The sequence below is a fragment of the Arvicanthis niloticus genome, chromosome 10 (genome assembly GCF_011762505.2).
Source record: "Arvicanthis niloticus isolate mArvNil1 chromosome 10, mArvNil1.pat.X, whole genome shotgun sequence".
Classification (NCBI taxonomy): domain Eukaryota; kingdom Metazoa; phylum Chordata; class Mammalia; order Rodentia; family Muridae; genus Arvicanthis; species Arvicanthis niloticus.
Window position 1 is genome coordinate 28,267,904 of NC_047667.1, and position 27,459 is coordinate 28,295,362.

General features: G+C 38.2%; 1 protein-coding gene and 1 non-coding gene across 2 annotated transcripts in view; both read right to left on the reverse strand.

Moving 5' to 3' along the window:
* Nucleotides 1-25,934, reverse strand: part of Crb1 (crumbs cell polarity complex component 1) — a 136,009-nt gene extending 110,075 nt beyond the window's left edge. The window contains exons 1-4 of the mRNA XM_076941738.1: nt 25,850-25,934; nt 24,016-24,211; nt 19,017-19,156; nt 13,058-13,240 (exon numbers count right to left, since the gene is read on the reverse strand). Coding sequence (XP_076797853.1) covers nt 13,058-13,240; nt 19,017-19,156; nt 24,016-24,211; nt 25,850-25,934 — 604 coding nt within the window. The remainder of the gene's footprint in view (nt 1-13,057; nt 13,241-19,016; nt 19,157-24,015; nt 24,212-25,849) is intronic.
* Nucleotides 20,570-20,707, reverse strand: LOC117716641 (small nucleolar RNA SNORA48). Its single transcript, XR_004607759.1, has one exon. It is a non-coding gene; the product is annotated as a small nucleolar RNA SNORA48 (small nucleolar RNA).
* Nucleotides 25,935-27,459: the final 1,525 nt, after the last annotated feature.

Genomic DNA, 27,459 nt, shown 5'->3' on the forward strand with positions numbered 1-27,459 from the left:
GTACTTTAAATGCATTCTTTGAAGTTTTTCTGCATTCATTGTTAATTTCAAAGATGGCAAAAGAAAGATCACTGACCCAAATTATCATGGCCGAAGTAATTAAAGCAAGCAATTAATTAAAGTAAGCTTTTTTATTCCTGTACTCAAGATGCCTCCTTCTAAGGCAAGACAACAGTTTCAGGATAAACAAGTTAGTCCTAACAGCCTCTTCAAAGAAAGACATGATTGCAGGTGGGCATAACATGATAATCATAGTCATGTTCAGGTAGCCATAGATGGCCAAACTTACCTTTTGAAAGAAAGGTAGGCTTGTAAGATGGTTATAAACAACTTGAAACAAAGGCATGATTGCCATTCCTGGAATAGGCAGTACAGAACCATCTGTATTTAAGGTTACATACAGGTAGGGATAGTCTAATCCTTGAGAAGCAGAGGTTTAATCGAAAGCCAGGACTGAAGCTAGTGTGTCTTCACTATAAGATGGCTTTTAAGCCTAAGATGGACACAGGCTGGTTCCTCATTATGTCAGGTGTTTTGACCATATCTACCCACAAAACTCTTTTCCTAGCTACACCTAGTGCCCAGACCATTTCCCTCCACCTTCACATTTCTGTTGCTGTTGATATTAACAACTAAGAGTGCCATTAGTTATGCTCATTGGATATGGGACAATTTATTAAGGTGTAGGGTTAGGGTCATATGCCCCTTTTTCTTTTAGTCAAGGTCTCATATAGTTTAGGCTAGCCTCAGCCTTACTATGTAGTCAAGTGTGACCTTGAATTTATGATCCTTCTTCCACACCCACAAGCAATAAGAACCTCCTCAGATATGATGCATATGGTGCATCATCTAATAGTGTCCTTTGTCTCTGACCAGAAACTCAGAAAGAGCAACAGGCTAACTGATTTGTTTATAAATGAGATAAAATTAAATTCCAGACCCAACCATTCTAGCAGCAAAGATAGCATGCTTGCTAAGATATGGCTTTTTTTTTCCTTCAGCAAACAAGCAACCAAAAGGCAACTTTTGGGGTGATAGGGGGACAGACAAGCTACATCTCCATTCCCAAACACTAATTCCCAAACACTAAATCAAGCTACAGCCCAATTCCCAAAGATCAGTGACAGTGGGCGAAGCAAGGGACTCCACTGTGCTGCTTGTCAATCTGAGTAAAATGGCAGACAGAGGGTAGGAGTCAATTAGTATTGGTTTTGTTCATGCTGCTCTCAGTGGGAGGAGAATGATGGTAGAAATACAAGGCAGTCCCTAGGGCTTCATCCAGAAATGTCGGCGGTGGTTGAATCAGGAAGTACTCAGGAGTGTAACAAACAGTGCTAATAGTGAAGTGATTCTAAGTCCCCATAGACTTAAGATAGAGCCAAACTGTTGAGAAACTGAATTAAATGTGGCCATTGCCAGGAAAGATTTATCTCTTATTTCCGCTTTCAATAACCAATAAATGATCAATATAAGAAGGGAAAGGGGTTATACACATTTATCTTAAAAACATTATTTATCCTGTTTTGATCAGTCAGAAGCCTGAAGGTCTTTTTGCCTTGAAGGACAAACTGACAATAATTTGATGTAGCAATCCCACAATGTATAGAGATTAAGAGACGCAAACCTAACAACCTGGAAGTTACTCTTGAGTCAGCATGATTCTACATCATAAAAATAATGAACATTTGGTTGAATATACCCAGTGACTCAACTTGCTAAAGCAGGAATTATAATGGATCTCTCCCCTTTTTTGTTGCTGTATTTTATTTTTTGCAATTCCTCATATATGGTAGGCTACCTATCCCCAAGCCCTGTAAGCACAGTTCTCACTGACATTTGTCTTGTCCTGCTGAAAGACAGAGGACAGAGCAAGTGATTGGCGAAAATTCAAAGTTAAGGAAACTAGAACTCAGTGAGCTCATCACTGTGGAAGGAGAGTACCTGGCCCAGAAGTAGGGAATAAATACGTCAGAGCCTAGAAATTTTAGAAAAGGACAGCTAGCTTCATTTGTTCTTGAAGTTCAACACTACATACTGGCTAAAAATGACACTGTCTAGGTAAATCTAGCATTAGCTGAAGCTGCCAAGTTAAACACACCATAGGGCTGCTATCTACCTCCGTGCATTAAAGGAATAAAACAAGCTTTTTTTTTCAAGTTGGCTGACCATAAATTATACTGCCAAGCTAAACACTGTCTACAATGTGCTCCTGAATCTGCCTTCTTTTCAACTGTGTATGTGCGCAGACAGACCCCTAAAAGCTCAAGTCAGTCTTAGTAACAGAATGAATGTATGTTTCCTGATGCCTGAGCAGATTTAGGTTTTGGGGTTTGGTTGGTTCTGTACCTATTCAGTGGGACTTCTTCATGTACTAAGCCTAACAAGCAATTCCAACAAGGAGTAAAGTATTCCCCTCTGTGTTGTGTGTCCCTGTAGCAGCTCTCCTTTGTGTTGTGGTTGTCCTTGAAAATGCCACAGCTGGCAGATAACAATCTGCTTGAGGCAAGAAGGAAATCCAGTTCAAAATGACTGAGGCTCTAGAGTCTGACCCTGAGTACTTTGATTTTTACTGAGGAGTTTATTTACCATCTAACCACAGTACAGCTTTGGGGAAAAAAGTTTCTTCAAGACAATGATCACAATTAAGCTTAAGGCATGACTACATCGAAACTCCTTTGCAAATTAAATGCCGTTCTGCAAAGTAACTGTGGCCTCTTCCATAGAATGAATTCTACTAAGAAATAATGCTGAGGATAAACTCTAGGAAGGAAGAGTCCTGAACAAGCATTATGCAAAGCACATGAGACCTCTTTCCCAAGAATGGGCTCTATTGTCTGAGAGACAGTGCACAGGGAGTGTGAGGTAGACATAATACCCGTACAGATAGCAAAGGTCACCAGGTTATTAAATGAATTTCTTTCAATGGAGAGGAAAGCCTGGTTTGTCAGTATTGTGGAAGTTGAGTAACTGATATACATGGGCACATGCTATAGGTGGACTATGAAATGTGAGGTTCACAAATTTAAATAGAAAGTCTCCAGTCTGTGGCACTGTTTGGGAGGCTTTAGGAAGAGGTCTAGCTTGGAGTAGCGATTCTCTGGTGAATGGGCCCTGCGTGTTTTATACTCCAATTCATTTTCATGGGAGTTCTTTCTGCTTGAAAACATGGGTATGCAACAAGTCATGCTGCCAGCTCCAGGATCCCAAAGAAAGCCATTAGCCACCATGCCTGCTCTGCCATGATGGTCTGTATCCATGAACCATAAATTAAAATAAATCTTTCTTCCCAGAAGTTAATTTTATCAGTTATTTTGCCACAGCAAGGAGAGGAATTAATACAGCACTTATGTTCTGTGCTATGCCTGGATTTCTGATCCAAGTCTTATTTACTTTGCCAACATTCACAAAATAGTAACAGGATGACTTCCAGGCTTGAAGAGAGAATAAAATAAATGATTAATGCGTTTGTTGGAGGAAAACCAATGTGCTTGTTTTTCTTCTGTAAAATTAGAAACAATAATCAATTTAGAGTAAAAAAAAAGAGGAAAGAAATGTCAGAAATTTAAAGACATGTTTATAGAAAGGGAGACATCTTTATTTTTTTTTTTATTAGAGTTTTATTTTTGTGAAGGGACACCATGACCATGGCAACTCTCATAAAGGGAAGCATTTAATTGGGGCCGGCTTACAGTTTCAGAGATTTAGTTTGTCATTGTCATAGCAGGAAGCATTGCAACACACAGCAGACATGGTGCTGGAGAAGGAGCTGACAGTTGTACATCTGGATTGGCAGGCAGTAGGAAGCAAGATATACTGGGCTTGGCTTGAGGGTCTGAGACTACAGAACCCACCCCCATTGGCACACCTTTTCTAACAAAGCCACAACTACTTCAACAAGGCCATACATCCTAATAATGCCACTCCTGGTGACCAAGCATTTAAATCTATGTGTCTTTGGAGACCATTCTTTTTTTTTTTTTCTTTTTTTTATTAGATATTTTATTTACACTTCAGATGCCATCCCCTTTCCCCATTCCCCCCCCTTAGAAAACCCCTATCCCATGCCCCCTTTTCCTTTTTGCATTTATACATTTTTTTTAAAAATAATGTTAATCATAAGCGTTATAAGTTTGGAATTGTTCAATCAGAGGTGTAACCCACTGACCGACCTAGATATAACAACTATCTTTGACTGGTGGAGATACATGAATATCTGCCTCCCTGTCTCCCCGCTCTTTCCCTCTTTCATCACCTAGCTTCTCCTATCCTTCTTCTCCTCTTCTTCTTACTCCTTTTCTTCCTCTCAGTAGGGAGACATCTTTAAAAGGAGAACTTTAAAAAGGTTGTTGTCTGGTGACAAAAGTCCTTAGGTGCTTTTGGGTCATACATTTAAAGTGACCCGTGATGGCCTTTGAAATTTTCTACAGCCACATTCAAATTGTTTGTAGGTGTAGAGAAGATGGAAGGACAAGATCAAAAAGTATTGTTCTGCTCAGTAACACACTGGAGAGACACAGCTGGTCAAGCTGGCCATGGACACAAAGAAATTGTTACAGGGCTGGACATTTATCTTCCTCTTCTGCTTTCTTCATGTGCTGGTCCTAAGGTGAACAGTTTTGAGGAATGCTGCAGCTCTGACATGCTGCTTGCTTGGCTGAAGACAAACACAAAAAAGGCCGCGCAATCATGAACTGCGAAACTTCTCAAACTGGGAGCGAAAATAAATTTTGTCTATTACAAGTTGATTATCTTTGCTATTTCTTTTTCTTCCTTCCTTTTATATTTTTTTTTATACCACACCTCCTTTAAAGTTAACTAACACAGGTTTAACACAACATGGTTTAGGAAAGAGATATTTAATAACTCAATAAGAGAATCTGTCATCCCAAGCTTTTAAAAACTTACCCTTGAACTCCGACCTGCTGACACACATGCTGCAGTTTGGAGAGAACGCAGCATAAGGCAGGTGCTTCTAGGGTGCCTCGCTCAAAACACTGTCCTCTGTTAATGTCAGAAAAGAAAATTCTACTAGCAAACAGTGGCTACAAAATGGCTATCTGGAACAGACTGTAAGGTCGAATAGTACCCACTGATAGAGTTCCTACAAATAATTAACTCACTTAAAGACAGCTTTGAGGGATGTCAAGATGGGTCCTGAGAAGCAAATTCAGTTAATGAGGGCTTGTAGTGTGATCCACTTAAAGCACAACTTCTGAGTCCTCATGTTGAAGAGTTTCTTCAACATTTCACTCTAATAAGCACCATGCTGAGGTTGGAAAGTACCTCGTTTCTTCAAGATCTTAAGGCGTGGCTGACCCCCATCTGCCACATGAAAACAAGACCTTTGTATCAAATACTCCCAGGTCAGGTTTTGAGTCTTGAAGGCGGTGCCTGTGGTATGATGATGTGGATGGCTGAGACCTCACTTATGAACTTTCTGCTGAAGGGTCTGTCATGGCTGTGTTCTTTTGTTTTAGAAAAACAATTATTTATCGATTTGTTGGTCAATACATGGATCTCAGAGTTGGCATCTGTCTAATTATTTCCTCACAGTCATGTTCACTACATTTCTCCTGTTACTTTCGTATTTTTATAGATGGTAGTAATAGATAAGTATGCATTTCAAATTTAATCTGTGTACAAAGAGATTGAACACCTACATTAATCTTTACAGAAAACATAGAAATATAAAACACACACACACACAAGAAATGTACTTGAACATACTTTCGAGAATATTGCTTATAGGATTAGTTTGCAAGGTACAAGCCAAAACAAATGAAGTGGATGAAGCTGCTAAAACTCTTTATTAAGTAAATAAGGATAGGGAAACAAAGTCTGATTTCTAATTAAATAAAACCACTGGATTGTTGTGAACTCAAGATATAACACAGCTAGATCTAGGTGGCCATTCATTTGCCCAGTTCAAACCTTTATCCATCCTAGTGCCCTTCTGTACTGTGACCATGCTAAAAGGAAGAACTTCACTTGAGACTGTACACTTTGACTACCAATTACATATTTATTCACTTATCCTATACACACACACACACACAGAGAGAGAGAGAGAGAGAGAGAGAGAGAGAGAGAGAGAGAAAGAGAGAGAGACAGAGAGAGAGAGACAGAGAGAGAGAGTTAGAAAGAGAAATTATGACAAAGTTGAAACTAGAAAAAATAGTTTTAGGTCTTCTTTCATGACTCATTTATACTCTTGCCTTTAATGTTTGATATTTAGAGCTAGGGTTTATTTTACATGTATAAAATATCTGTTCAGTAGGACCAATTGTGGTGGCTCACACTTTAATCTCAGCAGTTGGGAGGCAGCAACTTGAACAAGATGCCCCTGGTCTACATAGGACATAGTGACTTTTTGATGAGCCAGGGCTGCATAGTGAAGCCTTACCTCAATATATATATAATATATATATATATATATATATATATATATATATATATATATAACATATATATATTTATATATTCATTCAGTGGCTTTATTTAATTAGAAATCAAATATATATATATATATATATATATATATATATATATTCAAGTTACTTAGAATCTATATTCTCAAGTTTGAATTTTAAGAAAAAATATATTTCCAAGAACAATGAGCAAAAGATGTTGTCAACAGATAGACAAATTCTATTGGAAATTTCACTTCACCAGGAGAGACTGATCGTGTCATAAGCTTCATTGCTTCATGGTTATGTGAAGCTCTGGATAATGTTTGGTCCTATATGGCTATTTTAGTTGGACTTAGGTAGAAAATCAGAAATTAATTTGTACATGGCACAGGCTTTAATTTTTTAGGAAAAAAAAGAATACATTTTTAGCAACTGCTTAAAGCAGTTGAACCTGAGAACCGGTGCTCTGTGTGTAGCTGTTGTGCCAGGTGGCTCTCATCAGGTGTTTTGTGAGGAACCCTGCTTATAGGTTTGAAGCCAGGACGTTCAGGATCCCCTGCTGCCCACCTCAGTCTTTCCTCACAGAGAGCAGATGGGTGAAGCAGCCCCAGAAGTGACAATGTAGCTTTACAGAGATGCCAATATTGTTTGTAGTTGGAATAGATGCTAATTGGAGTTGAAGAGACACAGTTAGAGTTGAAAGTGGGACTTCATTAGGAAATGGTTTGGAAACTTGTTAAAGCTATTCATATAACTTTATTTTGTGGAACCAAAATGAAGCATTAACACTTTAAGTCTTGAGTTTCAAATTCATGTTGGAGAGGATAGTTCAAGGACAAAACACAGGTCATCAGAACCTCTTTCAGTTTTCACACACAGCACATGCACTTGCATAAAATACTAATTTCCTGAGCCATTTAGGTTCCTATCATTTCCATTAAATTCTGTCTGACATTGTGAGCATGAATACATCTTCTGACTAATACTTGACTAATTTTGTCTTGTTTCTACTTCAACAACAACCATGGAATGCTCGCACCTTTGCCAGACCCCTCAGCCTGGAAGACCTCAGCAAAAGGGACTATGCTACAGTTCCATGTTCTTTGTCTTTCAGTAGTAAGGAAAAGTCTATCACAACACTTGCCCAGACACAGAAGCCTCTTTATTCCTATGGATCTTTGACTCTGGTCCTACCAATAAAGAAATACCTTCTAACCATTGCGGACTATCGGGTGCCAAGCCAGTGCTGTAGCACAATTCTTTTTTCCTTGAGCTCCTGGATCTAGAATCTTTCTATCAGGATAGGGGAATCTTAATAACAGATGGGTATCTTTTTTTACTAACTCAGCAACACTCTATCAAGAGATGTATTCCACATTGCAGTGGCATGAGGAAGCTCATCACAACACTTGGTTAGGAACAGAGAAGAATAACTATCATTAAATACCTTTGAGAAAGCTGTATAGAAAGCCACTGTTTTATGATATGTATATTGTAAACACACACACACACACACACACACACACAGACACACACATATTTTTCTAGCCTCACCAATGAAGAAACAAATACTAGCCAGTCAAGGACCATTAGCAGAGACCTGTGGGAGTTTAGCAGTATGAGATGAACAAGAAAATTACTATTAGAAACACAGCATGTATAAGTGGAAAGTTGTATAGTTATAAAATACAATGGAAGAAATAATTCGTTAGATAGATTAATAAAAAAGAGATGAAAGGGGAGTTAGTTTGAGGACAGAATAATAGAATTTGCCAAGTCTGAGCAATAAAATGGTAACAGTAAAAACAGGGAGGGAATTTCAAAACTTTCATAAAATAGTAAAAGACATACAATTTATATGATTATTGTTCTAGGAGTAAGAAAAGAACATGGACTTGCCTTAAAAAAAAATCTGGCAAAACCCCAAAACCCAAAGATTTAAAATGTTCAATGCTATGATTTGGGTGAGCATTATCTCACAAAAGCCTACACATAAAAAAAACAAAACAAAACAAAACAAAACAAAAACAAGTCACTGTTCTGTGGCCCCTTGGGATGTGGAGATATCTTAGAGGATGGAGCTTTCTGAAGCTAAGTCTGATGCACTGCTTTGAAATAGGATCCCGGCATCTCCTCTTCCTTTTCTTTCTCATTTTTTTGCTGCCATAAAGTACACTAACCTCTTTTGCTACACACTGCCCACCATAATGTCTCCTTCATTACAATAGCAAAGACAATGGCTTCGAGTCATCGAAGACTTACAAACTACAAAACAAAATCAGCCTTCTTATGGAACAGATTAATCACAGCTGGTTGTCATAGGAACAAAAAGCTTGTTGGCATACTGAGTATATCACTGGTAGGATAAACTCAATTGCAGGAACTTCAAAGGACATTATAAATTAACTTCTGAAAACTAATGAAAAAGGAAAGATAAGACAAAGCAAAAAACTAATGACAAAGAAAGAAACCATATCACTTCAATGTCAGAGGGTGTCTCTTTAGTCTCAAACAAGACCAATGACAATAGGTCATAAGATGTGTAGAATAAAACTGGTACTTAAATGAATGTGTCTGCCCTTTGGCTAGCTTTCATAGTTCAGGAAGCTACCATGTAGGCTGCTGTGAGAGAATAGCCATCATCAGTCTTATCTAACTTAGTCTAGCTGCAGACTTTGGAAGCTATATTGAACAGCCTGGCAAGATAAGGCAATGGGTACAACAATGTCGTAAAATGTGATACAGGTAGCCAATTGATTTCTGATTTAAGAATTATGGCCTATTCATAGAAGGAAATTCATGTTTGGCACTGTACTTCTGAACAAGAATTCTTACTTGGGGAACTTATAGGCTCCAGGGGTGAGCCTACTCCTGTCATTTTGCTAAATGCACACAACAGCAAACTGTCTTGAAAATATGTATCTTTCTACACTATAGCTACACAATAGCAAGGCTATTGATCCTCATCTGATAATCTTTCTGTGGTGGAGGGTAGTGAATGCAGAGATTCACAAGTGATCAAAGGGTAAACAATACGCATCAATGAAGAAGCCCTCTGAGCCAAATGAGACATACATTTCATTCACTCTTTCCTCAAAACTCTGGAAATACCACAAATGAGGGGGCAAAAAAATTATAATTCAGAGGTGGATTGGGGTGAAACTCTATTTTCTGTATAAGAAAAGATTATGTCACTCATAAATGCACAGGTGCTGTGGTTACTTGAACAAACTTACAGATGATCAAGCCAGTTTACAATGGAGCATTGATGGAAAAGAAGGACATGAGCCCACTCCCTTGCTGAAGAGCTATTGACAACTTATAGCTGCTAGTGGAGAGAGTTTTCCTTAGGAGCAAGGCCTCTGGTTGAATAACCATGTTGATAGCTTCATGCCAACGTGCATAGGGGCAGCATTAATTTACTCAGTGATTTAAGAGGGACAGAGCATTAAATCAGCTGGGACATGTGAAAAAGGGCTCCAGGAAGAATTGGAATGGGAGGATAAATATGATCAAAATATATCATATACATGTAAGAAATTCTTAAAGAATAAGTGAAAAGTATGATATTAAAAGGAAACTACAGAGTACAGAGGTATGTGGCACATGGTTATAAATAAAATTAACTGTCATAAACAAGTTCTATATTTAGCAAAACTCTCCCTCTAGGATGAGTGGACAATAAGTTCTTTTTCAGACAAGAAAAATAAAATAAGTCATTGCTAACCATGAATCACCCTTAAAATTAGAAGCTCTTAATGAGGAGAAGGAAAATGAACAAAGAAAAAAATTGAGTTCACAGGATAAAAGAAAATTTAGAGAGCAAAATATAGGCAATATCATTTTTAAAATTACATTAGTAATTAATATAAAAATTGCAACATCATCTGATCCTCAAAACAATGATACCCTAAAGTGAGGTCTAAATAGTTGTCAGGTTTATGTACTTCACCTCAGAGCCGTGGAAGATTGGTAAGACAAGCACAAAATAATTAATATGAAATTTATATAACATATGATAAATAAAATCAAGATGAAATCTTAAAAATTAGTCAAGTAACTCACAGGAAGTCACGAATAAAAAGACCAATCAAACAGAAAACAAAGAGTGTATTATCTTTAATATACAAAAAAGTAAAATTATCTAAATATGCTAACCACCAGACAAAGATTAGCAGAATAAATTTTTAAACCAACTCAGTAATATGCTGTTTAATGTGCTGTTTACAAGGAACCACAAATTCAGTGGCACAGGCAGGTGGAGAATAAAAGAGGAGAGAAGGATATGACATGGGAACCTAACTTGTGAAATCCCAGGGTGGTTACTGTAACATTACATAAAGTAGATGTCAAAGCAAATTCATACAGAGACAGGGATATTGCATAATGGCAGAGGGATCAACTCCTGGGGAGATACAATAACTGTAAAATGTGCTGCAAACAACAGAGCCTCAAAAATACATAAAACAAAACTTGATAGAGCAGAAAGAAGAAATGAGTCTGACATTGTAGGCAGAAAAGTATCTTTTCTAAGTGAATAGAAAGCTGTCCAGACAGAAACATTGAATGTGTTACCCACATATTCTTGGCACAGAATATGTGGGTAATACATTCAATGAAACCTAGTGAATATATGTGGAAAAATATTCCTTGACAACACAGAGAGTGCCAAGACTACTGAAATCTGAAGAAATCAATCACTTTCACATTGCTGGTGGAAGTACAAAGGGGTTCCTTGGGGGAAATGTGGAAGAGTGTGACAACTTTACATTGAATCACCACTGGGTAAAGGTTGATGATGGAAACACAATTTTGGAATTCCACATAATCAAAAATACTAATTCATTGAGCCATAGAAATTGAGGGCAGCCAGAGTGTTTTAATTAACATAGTCATACTTGTCAGCTTTCCATCAGTTCTGACTTTTCTGGAACATTCTACCTCTTGTTGAGCAGCCATACTGTTTTCTGGCAAGGCACAAGGATGGTTTCTCATTTTGATTCAATCTCCTTTATATAATCCCAAACTCAATGTTTGGGGATACTGGAATATAATCTCCACTTTGTTCCCAAGAAAAATGCAAAGTATCTGTATAAAATGTATCAATATACCCCAAACAAATAACTTTGAAAGAATAAAAGGAGATAAGAGTATGAAATAGAAATGGATCATGAAATATTTTTAAGGGTGAGGTAACTACACACATATATTACAGACAAACCTATGTGTTCACAGCTCACATTAATTTCTACAGGTCAACATGAATAGAAAATAAGACACATTACAAGATTAATTTAAAAATTAAGTTAAGAGTGAGAGGCCAAGCTCATTCCACCTTGGGACCGGCCTCTATCTTAAAGAAATAAAAGCTTGAGAACTTGGCCGGCAGCTGAACCCACACAGTGTCCATGTACCAGGAAGGTCCTCACGGCTTGTCCTTGGCCAGAGTTACTCCCTAGCTATTTCCTAGCAACAGCTAATCAAAGATTAGTCTGATTATTGCAGATGTACTTTCAGACCATTTGTGATTGTACACGGTCTTGCTTCAGAGCACCCACCTGTCAGCTTACAATAGATATTCAGTTAGATGCTTGCCAGGCTGGACCCTGCCTCACTTACTTCCATTTCTTATAAAACCTTGTCCTGATGAGAGTTCAGAGCTTTTTCACTAAACTGTCCTGTGGGCAGGCAGTGAGTAAGTCCAAATTCCAGTTTCTGATAGAGACCCTAATGTGACTACATTGGAAGTGGCTCCTTGGTGGTCTTTTGGGATCCACGAATGCTTCCCGGAACAACAAAAGCACATATGTTAGAGTCTGGTCAGAGATTATACATTGTATCCTGATGCTGCCCCAGACAAAGCTTCTACAGAAACTAGACAAAAACATCACAAATCAAAGTTCATTATCTTCAAATATGAAAAAGTAAAATCAAGGGAATCCTGGGTGTTTTCTCCTCATTAGCTTTTCTTAGACACTCTCTGCAACTAGAGTATTTCCTGAAGTACATGTTTAATTTATGGAGAAACAGATGGTGCAGAAGACTAGATTGTCATTGCCTTTCTCTTTGGTATCTAGCAGTTTTGGTAAATTACTACTTATTCACAATTTGAGGGCCTGTTTCAAAAGGTCTGGAAGTTTCAGAGTACGCACTAGATACAAATGCCTCTTTTCAGTGGAAAACAGACATGCAGGGAACATCGGGTTTAGAGAAGGTGCCTCAAAAGGAAGAGAAGCCACTGAAATTTGGTGTTTTCACTTTATCTGCAGAAGAGTTTAGCAAGATTATTTGAAACTAGATAATTGTTCTTCATGTACATATTCATAACTATAACAACATTGCTAGAAAATATGAAGAAACCATAAGACTGAACATCCTCAAATTTGGTCACATGAAATTACTGATAGTATTTTCTTCTAGGCTGAAGGCTTCAAGGTGGACAGAGATTCTCAAAAAAAAATGTGTCCCGTTTTATCCATTTCAATTCCTATTCTTTACATTTTCCCTGTGAGTTAAGGACTTACATGTGATCCAAGTTATTTCTCATGCCCACAAGGGGGACCCTTTGTGCCATGGCACCAGAGTTTATCCAGTACAGGTTTTACTTCTAATTATCCGTTCTCTGCTAGAAAACACCTTCGCCTCACCTGTGAATCCAGGCAGACAGATACAAACATAGCCCGAGGCTCCAAGATAGCTGAAGGAGGAAGGCAGGCCTGCAGTGTTTCCATATAGATCCTCTGAGGACAGCTTGGCACATTCCCCCCCAAATTGGCAGGGGTTGCTACTGCATTCATTTATGTCTGTCTCACACAGGGCACCTGTGTATCCTGCAGGATAAAAGTTCAGAGAAGCTGTTGAGTCGAGGCTCAGGAACGCCAGGCCTATGTATTAGAAGAGGCTGACCACTGTGCCAGTGCCAATTAGCAAGGTGTCCACCCTCAAAGAGCTAGCAGGAGAAGCCAATAAGAGGATGCTACATGGAAACGGATTCTAGTAGCAATTAATAAGGGATACATAATAAATTCTAAAGGATGTGTGATTTTAGTCAATACTTTTTAAGAAAGGTTTAATCAGTAAGGCTTGAAATAAAGTGGAATGTCAAGATAGATAGGATTTAATCTGAACACCGCATGGAGTGGAAAACCACTAACTTCAATTTATCATTTTTAAAATAAAACTTTTAAAGAGAATATCTGAAAAGGCAGCATAGCCAACCCCAAGTCCACTTTTGAGTCATCAGAGAGGAAGGAGCAAACCAGCAAGCAGTACTCCATGACCTCCATATTAGCTCCTACCTCCAGGTTCCTGCTCTGTTTGAGTTCCTGCCCTGGCTTTCCTCATGGGTGAACTAGATCTGGAAGTATAAGCTAGGCAAACCCTTTTCTCCCCATGTTGCTTTGCTCACTGTAGTTTATCACAGCATCAGAAACCCTAAGGTGCCCTTAAAGGTTACAGTAAGATAGAAATCGGTACCAGTATAGTGGGGTAGTGCTGTGATAGATCTGACCACCTTGTTTCGGGGAGGACTATGGAAAGACTTTGGAACTTTGGGCTTGAAAAGCTGTTGGGCGTTCAAAGCTTGGTGGGCTGTTGGGCCGGAGTTTGGAAGATAATAATACTGAAAGAAATGCAGACATTGGAACCTACCTTGTGAAGTTTCAGAAAGAAGTTTGAAAGTCTCTTAATGACTCAATCATGACTGTTTGCTATTTTAAGTTCAGACTCTGTGGTTCTGTTTAGCTAGGGCTAAAGAATCAGCTGTGGTTAACAAGATACCAGAACAACTGAAGGAAAAATCTTTACTTTAGCGGGATAGTTGATACTGGTGAGGTGGAGCTGAGGAATATATATATATATATATATATATATATATATATATATATGTGATTAAACAAGAGACCATCAGTATTGAAGAGAAATCTTTTGAGAAATGTTTCCTTAGAGTCTATAAAAATATGATTTTCTTGTATGGATAGGGCTTTAATATAAGTAAATTGTTTCAGATGTGACCTTTCATGACTTGCTGTGTTTACTCACTGTTCACTCTAAGTTTCTATGACAGTTCTAACTCATATCTCACCATTAGGTGTCCCAAAATGTGTGAATGTGTAAGCATTCATTTACAGGATGAAACATAGTTTACAGTGCAATACTGTGTGTGTCTGGGTAAAGCCTTGGAGTTTCTGTCTTTTAGGTTATGCATGTGTGTCATTGTAGCCAAGATTGATAGATGCCACCAATGGACAGTAGCAGCACCACTGTCATATCACCAACAAATAGACCTAAATGCCTACTGGACATTTGCTATCACTAAATGTAAGTTTTCCATAATATGTTGTTTTAGTTACTTGCCTTAGTTACCACCAATCTTAATAGCCTTGGTCCCCAAAATGTTTTCTATCATTTTCATGTTTTATTCATTATGAGGATTATCTTGTTTGCTTGTGCTGTGTGTAGTGCAAACCCCAAAATATAAATTTGGAGGGACACTGACATTATGAGGGTGGACACTGAAATAGCATCAGCTACTCAAATGCATGGGTCTTTCAAGGGACACAGACCTACAACCCAAGTAATGTCTGCAATGTAGACTTAAGTTCACTGAGAAACTTATTTTTCAGGTAAAATTTATAGCCATAAGTCACAAAACTTGGAAATCAAACCATAATGCTTTTTTTTTTTTTAGTTTAAAATAATAAAAATGGTTTCCTGCTTTCACGTAGAATAACATTCAAGATCCTTAATATGACCTTGAAATATGGCTTCTTTCCATCCCAGCATGCTCTTCCTCCCCGAGGATGCTTCCTACCCACAGACTTAGCAACTGCTCTCTTCCCTCCTGGGAAATTCTCTTCCAGGCCTTTTCGTGGCCAACTCTTCCTCAGTTTTCAGACTTTACCTCACATTACTTTTCTCTCTTACTCAGAACACAACACAATAAAATGCCTTGGTTTCCTGTCAGTTTTCTCAGCCTTTTTTTCCCCCATTGCTCTTTTGACAACTTTTAATGATGTGTTTATTTGCGTGTATGGTTGCCTGCTTCAACAGATTGTCAGCTCCACATAAACAGGACTGTGTGTATTTTATTCAACACTTCACTACCCAGCAATACATAAATAGTTGACCTTCAATCAATGACTGAGTGAGAATAAATAGTACTAATTAATGGTTAAAATGACAACAAGTGAATTACAACCGGCTCAGTGCATAACTAGAGAATTAACTATTAATGGGCCAGTAATGGGAATACAATATGATTGTTCATTTTGTAACTCTAATAAACTCCTGAGTGGATCCCATTTCAAATAATAACTACAGCATAAATCTTCTTGCACCATAGTATAATATATTTATTTTATGTAACCCTTGGGGCTTTTTTCAACAATCTGAAGAAGAAACTCAAGCACTGGATAAAGGAACTAGGAAACATGTCAGCTAGCACTCTCACAGTTCTTTATGGCGAGCACCCCAAAGAATCCTTCGGATGTCTTCAATGGGAGTGCCTGCTTTTAAAATACTTCCACTTCATACACGTCATACTTTATAAACTGCTTCTAAACAATAGTTTTCACAGTAGGTTGCTATGTATCAGGATTTGTTTAATATAGTGGACTTTCTAGAAAGAGAGGGAGGAGAGGAAAGGAGAGGAGAGGAGAGGAGAGGAGAGGAGAGGAGAGGAGAGGAGAGGAGAGGAGAGGAGAGGAGAGGCTGTTTGTAATTTCTTATTGTTCTAAGACTCAAGACTCACACACCAGCCAGGTTAGGAAGAGATTTAAAACTGCAATAAATTCTTCCCTGCTTTCCCGCCTTGTGCATTGTCTCATTCAATCGGGAGCATGGGGGAAGTCCTGATTTATGTGTTTGCCGGTTCTGTCCACACCACCGAGGCTCTGGAGGGAATTTTAGTTGCTGTTCTCTTTAACCAGATATAAATAGACTCCTTCAGTCAAGACCACAGTCAATATTTTTAACAAGTTTCTCTATAAATCTCTGTACAAGGAAACAACACGATACTGAATCAGATCCCCTGGGCTTGTGAATTTTTTGTTTGTTTTCTTGTCTTGTTTTTTTCATATTCAATTCCATCTGCGCATCTAAACATTTAAGTTTTGAGATACTTCTCAAAAGTATTTACTTTTGAAATAAGGACTTTAGACAAATGCAGCAATGTGTTCTTTAGGACTGTTTTTACACTCAGAGAAATGGTGTTTTTTTTTTTTTTTTTCTACTTATAAAGCAGTTTGTAGCATTGAATCTCATTATATACAACAGTGAGCAAATGGTACAAAGACATTCTTACTTTTTCATCTAGGGTAACCCACCATCCACACAGTGATCTCAGCTAGAAATCCAGATTCTGCATAGTGTTGAATATACCCATGTAGTTTACCTCTTACATGACTCTTTAGGCCACTGTTAGTTGTTTTTTTTCATGGATGTGATATAAAAAATACCATAACAGAGGAAGAAATAGCTTTGGATCCAACAGCCCATCACAATAGGGAAGTCATGGGGGAAGAGTCAGAGGTGCAGAAACATGTAGTGGGAAGGACTAAATGTTAGAAATAACCTTCAAAGAACTACTTTTAGTGCCCCACTTCTGTGAGCTGGGCCCCACCTCTGGTGCTCTGATTTTGTGCTGTGGAGGACATTTTATATTCAAGCCATGATAATGACTTATCCTCTCATCCGTGTCCTACCACTGATGTCTTAGCTCTGGCAAGTTATTCAGTTCTCTTTTAAAATCTCTCACATCTTTTGTTTTATTTCACTCAACTAGCTTACACTAGAATGTAAGAGAAGTCTTTATGAATGAACGTGTCAGGGTATGTGACTTTCCTGAACCATATTTGCAATGTACCCAATGTCTCTGCGATATGACTGCCGTTCTTTCCATCCTCACTTCTCCGCCCCCAGCCAACACAGTCAAATGGTCTTCAACAGTCACCCAAAGTTCTACGGTGGGGCAAGGCCCCTTCTATAGAATTACCACATTTCTTGTTTCTTTCCTTTCCATCCCCCCTCCCTCCCTCCATCCTTGTCTCCCTCCTTCCCTTCCTAAAATAGATACCAAGCTGCTTGGCACTAATCAGTGCATAGAATGATCAACCTAATTTTACTAACTAGTTGGTGTTTGTTGAGTGATCTCTACGTTCTAAGCTGAGCTAAGATCCTTATATTTCACTACTGGATTTTTTTCTAAAACAACTCAAGGTGGTGAACATTATTGTCAACACTTTTTTTATGAGTGAAATATCAGTCTTAAGAGTAGCTTTGTTACTTATCCAAAGTCTATGAGTCAATGAGTGCATTTATGATATATGTTCAGTCATATTATCTAAATGGTAATATTTTCTTTAATATAATTTCATGATAATTCCTTAATGCACCCAACTTGCATTTTACCATACTGTTTCCTGTCAGAATTAGATATGCACTTTTGACTCCTAGATATTTGTAAATGTGTCATTCACACTGAATTTCTTGTGATGAGAATACAGGATGATAGAGTTTTTATTAAGCCAGTGTTTGATAGCATAATGATGACCAGAGGACAGCAGGTACCTCCTATTCATTTTCTGAAACAGGAAGACAAAGCATACTGACATTTGCAAACCAAGGAATTCGAAACTTCTTTTCATACATTGATAAAAATGTCAGTCAGCATTCCTTAGACAATAAATATTTCTTAACCAGAAGGCATGACTAACTGGATTGGTTTATTTCATGACTGCTTTCAAATAGTTAACTCTTTTTTTTTTTTTAAACAAGAAAAAAAATCAGTGGAAACGGTGATGATAAGCAGATAGACTATATGATACAATATGAAGTACTTATAAGTTTTCAATTTTTCTCAGTGGATTAAAAAAGAAGAGAGGGAAAATACTATAGCTGCCATTTCTATTAATAAAATCTTAGTAAGAAAATTAAATTTAAAAAAGTATATCAAGTTGTTGTCCAGAATTAGTAAAATACTTTCCACTTAGCAGTAGTATTTCTTAAGTATTACCAACTGCTTTCTGACGGTTCTTGTAACGTCTTTACTCTTTAAGTATATGTTAATTTCACTATAGTTTTATGTATTTAACCTACATTCTTGTTGATCTTAAAAGAATGCTCATTCTGTTCTTTATATATTGGGGGAAGCATTCAATATATTGTCTGGGCAGCATAATTATAAGCTTGACTAACTTCATGAATTACAAGACAAACTCTAAAAAGGTTAACACATTGCTTTTATATATTTCTGGTGTCTGGGAGAATAGGTAGATGAAAACAATCCCAGTGAGTGTTTCTTCAGGAAAACTATGTGGAATTCAGGTTTCCACTGTCATGTTTCTGAGCCTAGAGGGTTCTAGTCATTTCTGATGCTGTGGTTGTCTGTCTTACACAGTGTGTAGTATATCAATACTGTGTGAACAATGAAGAGCGTAACTCAATGAGTAAAGCTGAAGAAAGTGTTGGCTTAGTGCCTTTAATGACAATAATTTTCACTTTGCTTTCTATAAGCAACTTGTTTCTAGTGTAAGTAAAGATAAACGCACACACACACACACACACACACACATAAAACAAAAAACCGATTAAGTATTTGTCACTTACCAGGCAAGCAGTGACAAATATAGCTGTCAACAGTGTCTTCGCATGTCGCATCGTTGAGACAAGGCTTTGACCAGCAAAGAGGAATCAAGGACTCACAGTGCATCCCTGTGAATCCACTACCTGTGCAGTCACAGTGGTAGCTGGAAAGCAAATGGAATTTTCACATCAACTCTTAGTCATCTTGAAATCAACCCTCTTTATCCTGTCTCCATTTATCCATCAACCTGATGCATATGGTGAAGCATTCATACTTACCTCGAAAGCACCGTGGCATTATCTCTGTAGATCGACATGGTTATGTGTTTCCACACCAACACTGTATCATTATTGACTTAAAAAGTGACAGTAAGATTCATGCAACACTATTTGGAAGCTGTTTTATTTTTCAGGCATAAATAAGACTATGATACTTAGATCATAAGATTATTGTGATAATTAAATATGTATAAAAGAATAGTAACATCATCTCCTGTATATCAGGGTACTAAGCTACTATTTTAAATGGTATGCTAAATAAAGTTATCAATATTATTGAAGTTAGTAGGTAATAATTTCTACCAAATAAAATGTATTATAAAAGTTAATTTTTTTTTTTTACTAAATAGAAGCACTCATAATTAAGTGTATTATGATTATGGTGTTGTTTTTGGATTACATGAGTAGTTTAGTCTTTCTGTTTCTTTTTATTAACCTTTTATTGATTCTTTGTGAGTTTCACATTGTGCAGCCCAGTCCCACTCATCTGCTGAACTCTCTGTCCTCTCATATCTGCCTATCCTCCTCAAAATAACACACACACACACACACACACACACACACACACCACCACCACCACCACCACCACCACTAACAACAACAGACAATCAAAGCATAGAAAACATATCACAGTGGAAGCTGTAGTATGTCACAATATGTCCCACAGTCACAATCTTCATTGTCCTGGTTCCAGATCTCTGGCTTCTGTAACATCATCAACACTGGCGCTTCACTGGGACTTCTCCTGGTTATCCTGTTCGTTGCCCTTGGTCATGGAGATCCTGCAGCTTTGGAATAGCAGGACCGATCTTTTAATGCATCTGAACCATTCACAGATGATATAGATTTGGGGGTGGACCAAATCAGAGCCCTGGACCTGGGCCTGGGTAATAGCTGAGCTGGTCAAACCATCGGCTCTCCCTTATTGGCACTACCAGGGCGAGCTCTCCATCCAGCACTGCTCTGTCTAGGCCACCGGATGCTGCCATAAGCAGGTGGCAGGGTCAGCTCTTCTGCTCTCATGCCCTTGGAGCTAGGTCACCAGTCCCCTACTGTGCTGCTTAGTTGAGGTGCAAGATGTAGGGCCCAGTCTCCCAAGTGCTGCAGCCTGAGGCCACTCTTGAGGCTGGCTTACCCGTGCCTTGGCCATCAAGGCCAGCTCCACTCACAGGGAAGTGCAGTCCCTGCTCTTCTGAGTGTTACAGCCAATGAGGGGAGAGGGCTGTAGCATGGTAGTCTGGTCCACAGGTCTCTGTCTTTTTCTTCCCATACTGAGATGCCTGGGTTTGATTTGATTTTTATGAGTCTTAGATATTAGATAACTTTGGTCACCAAGCCAGGTATTAAACTAGGATGAACAAAGTCATCTACTCTGCCCCTGACTGACATAAGAACACCACCATCAACAAGGTGTCTCTATACCCATGGTAGTGGGAGAGGGGTCTTTCTATTGCTGACCATCCACTCTGACTGTATCTATTTCAAGTGTCACAATCTGCTGGGGTACAATTGTTGAGTTTTTATTTAAGGTGGCCCTTAATTGAGGTGATGTCTCGCTCAGGGACTTAGTGTTGTAGAAAATTAAAAGTAGATCTGCAAACTTATGTGAGGTAGAAAGCATATCTTCAGGGGATGCTTCAAGCACAGAACACTTATAATCCATTCCCTGTGGCTGTATCTATTTACCACCAAGCACTGATACCGGACTATTTATGGATCTGAAAATGGCAGGTGTTGCATGGGCAAGGTTTTTATGTCTCAATTAGTCAAAAAAAAATCTGCTCATGGTTTTTTTTTTTTAATTAAAAATACTAAAAACTAGGACTAGAAAGATTTTTTTAGCACATGGAGTCACTTGCTGTGCAAGCCTGGGGACCTGATTTTAATCCCCAAACCTACACACGCACACACACACACACACACACACACACACATGCATGTGTGCATGTCCATAAATAATAATAATAATAATAATAATAATAATAATAATAATAATAATAATAAAAAATAAGGATTAAAAATGATTAAAATATTTAAACTCTACCTTATATGAGATATTAAGACACATGTCCTATATTAAAGAAACACATCTAAGTTCGCAGAGTTAGAGATTCCATTTAAAAGTGTTTTTGGTAGGCAAGCATCCATTTTCTCACATGAATTATAGGAAAGATGTTAATTGTTATTGTGTAAAAATAATCTCAAACCTCATTGCTCAATCCTCTCCCCTACTATGTATTTGGAGATATAACAATAAAATGAAGAAATGAGTCACAACACCTTGAAGAGTAGAGCATGAAAGGGCACAAGTTTCCAGCCCGTTTGCCTTCCCATCAGAACCCAAACCCAAGTGTTATTTGCTGTGATGCTCTCCAGAGAGAACAGTATGCACTGCAGAGGGGTTTCACTCCCTTGGAAGTTTCAGCCATTCCAACCCCTCTATCTGTGGTGTCTGGTTAGCCGTCCCCAGGAGTGTAGTCTCCCAGCACAGGTGCATTATTTGCTAGGAAAAGTCAGATCAAAGCATGGGGTATGATTTTAAATGGCATTTCATACTTTTAAAAAGAAATGTGCAACTTCACTACTCTATTTTAAAAAATATTTTTTTTTTTTTAAAAAAAACTATCTTGATACTAAAATTTGTTTTGAGAATTGTATATTGCAGAATGATCAGCCTTGGTGTATCTACTCAACAAGCAAGCTGGGCAGACCTGCTCAAACCTCTGAGGTCCGGGAATTCCATCTGGAGGCAGCGAAGACACAGCATCAGAGGATTGTCAACTTGCTCCCCCCCCCCCACTCCTCTTCTAATATCTCAACGACCATAATCAGCTTGAAGAAGCTAATGATGAGTCAGCGCCCCTATTCCCTGGGCTTCGGGACTAAGGTGGTAAATGTTGGGCTGTCTCTCTAGGGAAAAGTAGTGGTTTTGTCGGAATAGAGAGGATTAGCTAGGGTTTATTGCATAGCCATAACCTATTAGTAGAAATCTGTATAATTAATATCAAGATGAAGATATAAATTCTTAAATGGCACCAATTTACTTTGTTTACAAATTTTAAGGTTTTCATTGGCATGAGCTTCTTAGTGATATAAGAGTGAGATGAATATTGTTACTCTCATAGGCATTGTACCAGTATAACACATTTAGGAATACAAAGCTTAGACCCAGTCCTTCTTTAACTTTTTAAAACTGATTTGAGATGGTCAGCCTGTGAGTTAAGGGACTATAGCAAATTCATGACTTGGAGTTTATTATAAGGGTGTTCTCTATGTTTTATTTAGAAATAGCTGAGTGGAGTTAACAGGCAACAGTCCAGATTACCTTACATGGATAGTTGGTTTTCAAAACATCAGAAATCCTTAGAATTGACATGACAAACATTTCAGTATTGATGTTCATTTTCATTAGAGACCTGTCTGCTCCAGACAGCTTCCTATATTGAATTCTAAGAAGAAATTGAGCATTCTTGGAGTTACTCCAGTTGTGGTGAGACAGCCACTAGGCAAGAATTGCCACTTTCCTTCTACAGACAAATTACTGTCTAGAAAAGGACACACTTGCAGAATAGTCGACTGATTATATCTGCCTAGACAGAGTAAAATATTATTATCTTATTAAATAACTTATGGATATATCTGAAGCACACATGCCTTTCGTTACACTCTATGAGTTTCAGTCATTTTGAAATTAGATTTGAAGTAAGTTATAAGTTGCTTTGTGTGTGGGGGTGTGGGGGTGTGGGCGTGCGTGCACGTGACAGACTGGGAATTGAACTCATGGCTTTATATACACTAGGCATGTACTCTACCACTACACTTAATCCTCAGCCCCATATCTGATTTATTAAATAGAGGAAAAGTGATTTTATTTGTACTTTTGCAAGAAATTAATGATATGAACTCTTGGAAACATATAACATCTGTTTACTACAGATTCCTTATTACAATTGAGGAACAGTATATATTACAATTTTAGAACAGTAATACTCACCATGCTTCACACCGAGCAAGTATCAAATGAAGGGGTTCTAAGTTCAATGCTATTAAACATTATTATACACTTCATAATGCAATATTCACTGTCTAAGCAAATATGACAATGTTCTTTACAGGGATATATTATTTGATGTGAGCTTGGCTAATACTATATAAGTTTATTATATTTATCACATGAAGTTATAATGTAGACTTACCCATTTCCCTGAATAACAAGGAGAGGCTCTCATCCGGATCAGAATTGAGTTATACTTGCTGACATTATGCTTTGTCAAATATATTCACCGAATTCCCCGAACAGGTAAAAAGCCAAATATATCATTTTAATACTATTGCTCTTAGATCAGCATTTACTGACAAAATCTGAAGGATTTATTTTTCCTCTTGATTTATTTGCTTATTTTCATAAATATTAACATTCTTTTCACAATTTAAACAATTGATAGCATTGCTTCTGCATATTCCTTATTTATAACAAGTTTATTACACGGGTTTTAGATGTTGGTACTTTTCTATGATATATATAGTCCTCAATCATTCCAAGAATGCTTTAGAAAACCTTCACTCTGGACAGATGTCAACCAAATGATATTTTCAAGTAAACTAGAAATGCTGTAACTTTTCATTGCTTAAAGCATAATGCAACTCATGACTCAAAAGACGGATAGGAGAGCTCCGAGTCCACCACAGCTGTACAATAGAGCGTGGTCTCTGTAAGCCTCCCAGTCATCTACAGAACACCTACCTGTTTCTCCCATCTACGCAGAGACCACCATGGAGACACGGCTGACTTTCACATTCATTAAAGTTGAGTTCGCAGTGGTCTCCAAGGAATCCAGGGGCACAGTAACAGAAGTAACCCCCAAGAGCGTCCTGACACGTGGCACCGTGGAGACACGGCTGGGATCCGCATTCATCAACCTCCAACTCACAGTTCACGCCTTCGAGAAAAGCCAGCATAGAAAGCCAGAAAAGTTTTAGCAAAGTGAAAATATTTTAGTCGTTTGGCAATATTTTATTTACTAAAGCACTTGTCAAATGTTATGTTACCCAAAATAATTCTCCTCCTCTGCTCTAATTGCTATTGACTCCGTGCGCTTGTGGGAAGTCGCACAGAGCGGGGCAGCTGCCGCTTGTGAGGATCGCTGCCTACAACAGCTTGTGACTTCGTCGTCTGTGGAAACAAATAAGTTATTTTTAGGACAAAATTATTGTTAACTGTACTTTTGTTGGAAGACTAAAATGTATTGGTCAATGTGGTTTTTGTCCCCCCTTTGTTATTTTATTCCTTCATAACAGTTTAGTTAGGCTGCAATCAGAATAGGGGGTAAAATCTTAGAGAGGCTGGTTTGGGGTCTTAGCAAAAACAACTACTAGCCCTGTGTTCTGGTCGATTGGTAAGGAAACTTTAAAAGCACAGAAAAGGGCTGTCCGTGCTTACACATTCTTTATTACTGCGATTCTAACACAGGGTAACAAATCACGTATTAAAACATTGACTGATTCCAGAGGCTCAGCGATGGTACTGTCATTTTGTTCTCTTTTCTTGATCTAAGTTGCAGTAGAAATGTTCCAACAGCATATGCTCTTTATCACTGTCACTGGATTCTATAAATGTCAAAATTACAGTGTTACAGTATATAAGATTTGACTTGTCGCACCCCCCTCCTTTTGAGAAGGAAAACATTCTATCGGTAAAACTTGAAAGTTGTCCGATATCATTAGGCCCTCCCCTCACTGGCTATTAGTCCCTTCATGGCCCTCAGCGTTCATCATCAGTCTGTCTCCTCAAAACCACTTAATGTGTGATCTCTAAAAATACAAATATGATTATGTTAATATTTGCTGAAACTTTTTAAATAGCTTCTCCCAACATCTCCAGAATAAAATAAATTATCTTTAGAATTCAGTAGGAACTTCCAAAAAGATTGAAGCTACACTGTCTGCTGTGTATGCTTGCAACTATATCACACGGATGTGCCCCTGACTGGTAATGCCTCATCCATCACTCCCTACTTTCAAAGAGTGGGGTTGTGTGGAGCAAGATTCTGGAAATTATGCTTCAGTTCTTCTATAATCCTCTGATGCTGTCTCTCCATCCTCTAAACATACCCTGTAATATCAGTGTAGTTATCATATTTCTTATTTATCTTTTATAGAAGGGTGATGTCTTTGATGTTGGCTATTTTCTGCAGCACTGGGCTTATTTTCTTGAACAAAGTATATGATTAGATAACTTTGAATGAATGATTGTTGCAGCTTTGTGTTACTCTATCCCTTTCCCCTGAACAATGAGCTGGTGAGCCTGGGAAACGTTTCGCAGTGTGCCAGTGAGGCTGGGTCTACTGTCCCACAGAAACAGTGAAGTCAATTTATGGCTTCGAGAGATATTTGCAACAAATCATGTTTTCTCAAGGACTGTCCTAAACTTCTGATACACATTTGGAGATATTTGGCCCTTATTGTGTAGCTTTTGACAATTGGAACTCTGTGTTAACATTTTGTGCCGCTAGATAATATACATCATATGCTATCAGTATGGAGCAGGTCTCACACCAGATGCTGTCCCCATTACTCACTGCAACAGGCAGAGAGCACAGGACACGTGCAGGGCAGCCATGTCAAAGCGCTCTGAACACCTTGCCCATTATCTACAAAGCCCATGCTTTACAAATAATTGTGCTCCAAGTTTATGATCCTAAATTTCCAATTCCAGGCAATAAATGTGTTTCCCAATGCACGTTGTTTCTTTAGAATAAGAAGCTTGCTAGTTAGAGGTTCTTTCTGTAAATCCGTTATACAGTTATTAATGCATGTCTGTAACGTATGTATCTGTGCATAGAAGAGAGGCAGCTCTCAGTTCTGTTGCTGCTATGAACAGTCTGTTCAACTAACCAGAATGCAAAGAAGGCTTACTTGGATTTCTTCTTCTCTCAGTTACAGCACCTTTATCTCCTTCCCTTCTCTTTGTCCTATCTAAGACTTCAAGTGTCAAAGTCAAGTGGGGATAAAGTAAGGTTGAATAGAGCAAGATTCTGGAAATTATACTTAAACTCTTCTATAATCCTCTGGTGCTGTCCCTCCACCCCCTCAACATACCCTGTAATACCAATGTATCCACCATATACATATCATGTGTCCCCACTTCACTTTGTCCCAGCTAAGACTTCAAGTACCGTGTTGAATGAGAGGGGATTGTGGGCGTCAGAGAGTTCTCAAAAATGAAATACAAATGGCTAAGAGAATATTTAAACACATTTAACACCTTCAGCTATCATGGAAATTGAAATTGAAATTAATTTGAGATGTCACCTAAACACACTCAGAATAGCTAAGATTAAAAAAAAATGACAACAAATGAGTGTGAGGAAAAGGGACACTTATTCACTAGTGGTGGCTGTGCAAAATGGTGTCGACTCCTCAGAAATCGGTATGCGAGTTCTCCAAAAGGATATATAGAGAGATCTACTTTAGGATCCAGCTATACCACTCTTATGCATACACTCAATGAACTTCACATCCTACTACAGATGTATCTGCTCATCCCTGTTCACTGTTGTCATGCCCACAATAGCTAGGGGATGAAAAATGCTTAGATTCTACCAACTGATGAATGGATGATGAAAAAAAAATGTACCATATCTACATAGTGCAATAATATCCAGCTATTCAAAAAATGGAATCGTACAATTTGGAGGTAAATGAAAAGAGCTGGAATCAATCATTCTGAGTTAGGTAACCCAGACCCAGGACAACAAATGTTTCATGTTTTCCTTCATTTATTGATATCACATTTGGATATTCAGGTTGTCATAATTCATTTGGACTATCTATAGAGGTCATGAAATTAGTTAGCAGCCATGGGGAGCAAGCTGTCAAAGGGAGACAGAACACAGAATAAAGGGTTAACTGGGAATAATGGAACAGGAAAGGAGAAACTGGGGTGGGGATGATAGGGCCAGGTAGAGGAGGAAATACAGGGAGGGATAAAAAACACTAAAGCTCTTTCAAAAATGATACGAAAACCTACTACAGAAAATGTTAACGTGCACCATGGTGGTGGAAGCTTGAAGTGGCTAGTGACATTATGCACGCAGTCAGGAGGCAGAGAGCGATGATAGAATTGAGTTCACCTAACCTTGTCTTTTTTATGGCATTCAGGACCCAAACCCAGAAAAGGAAGCCGCAC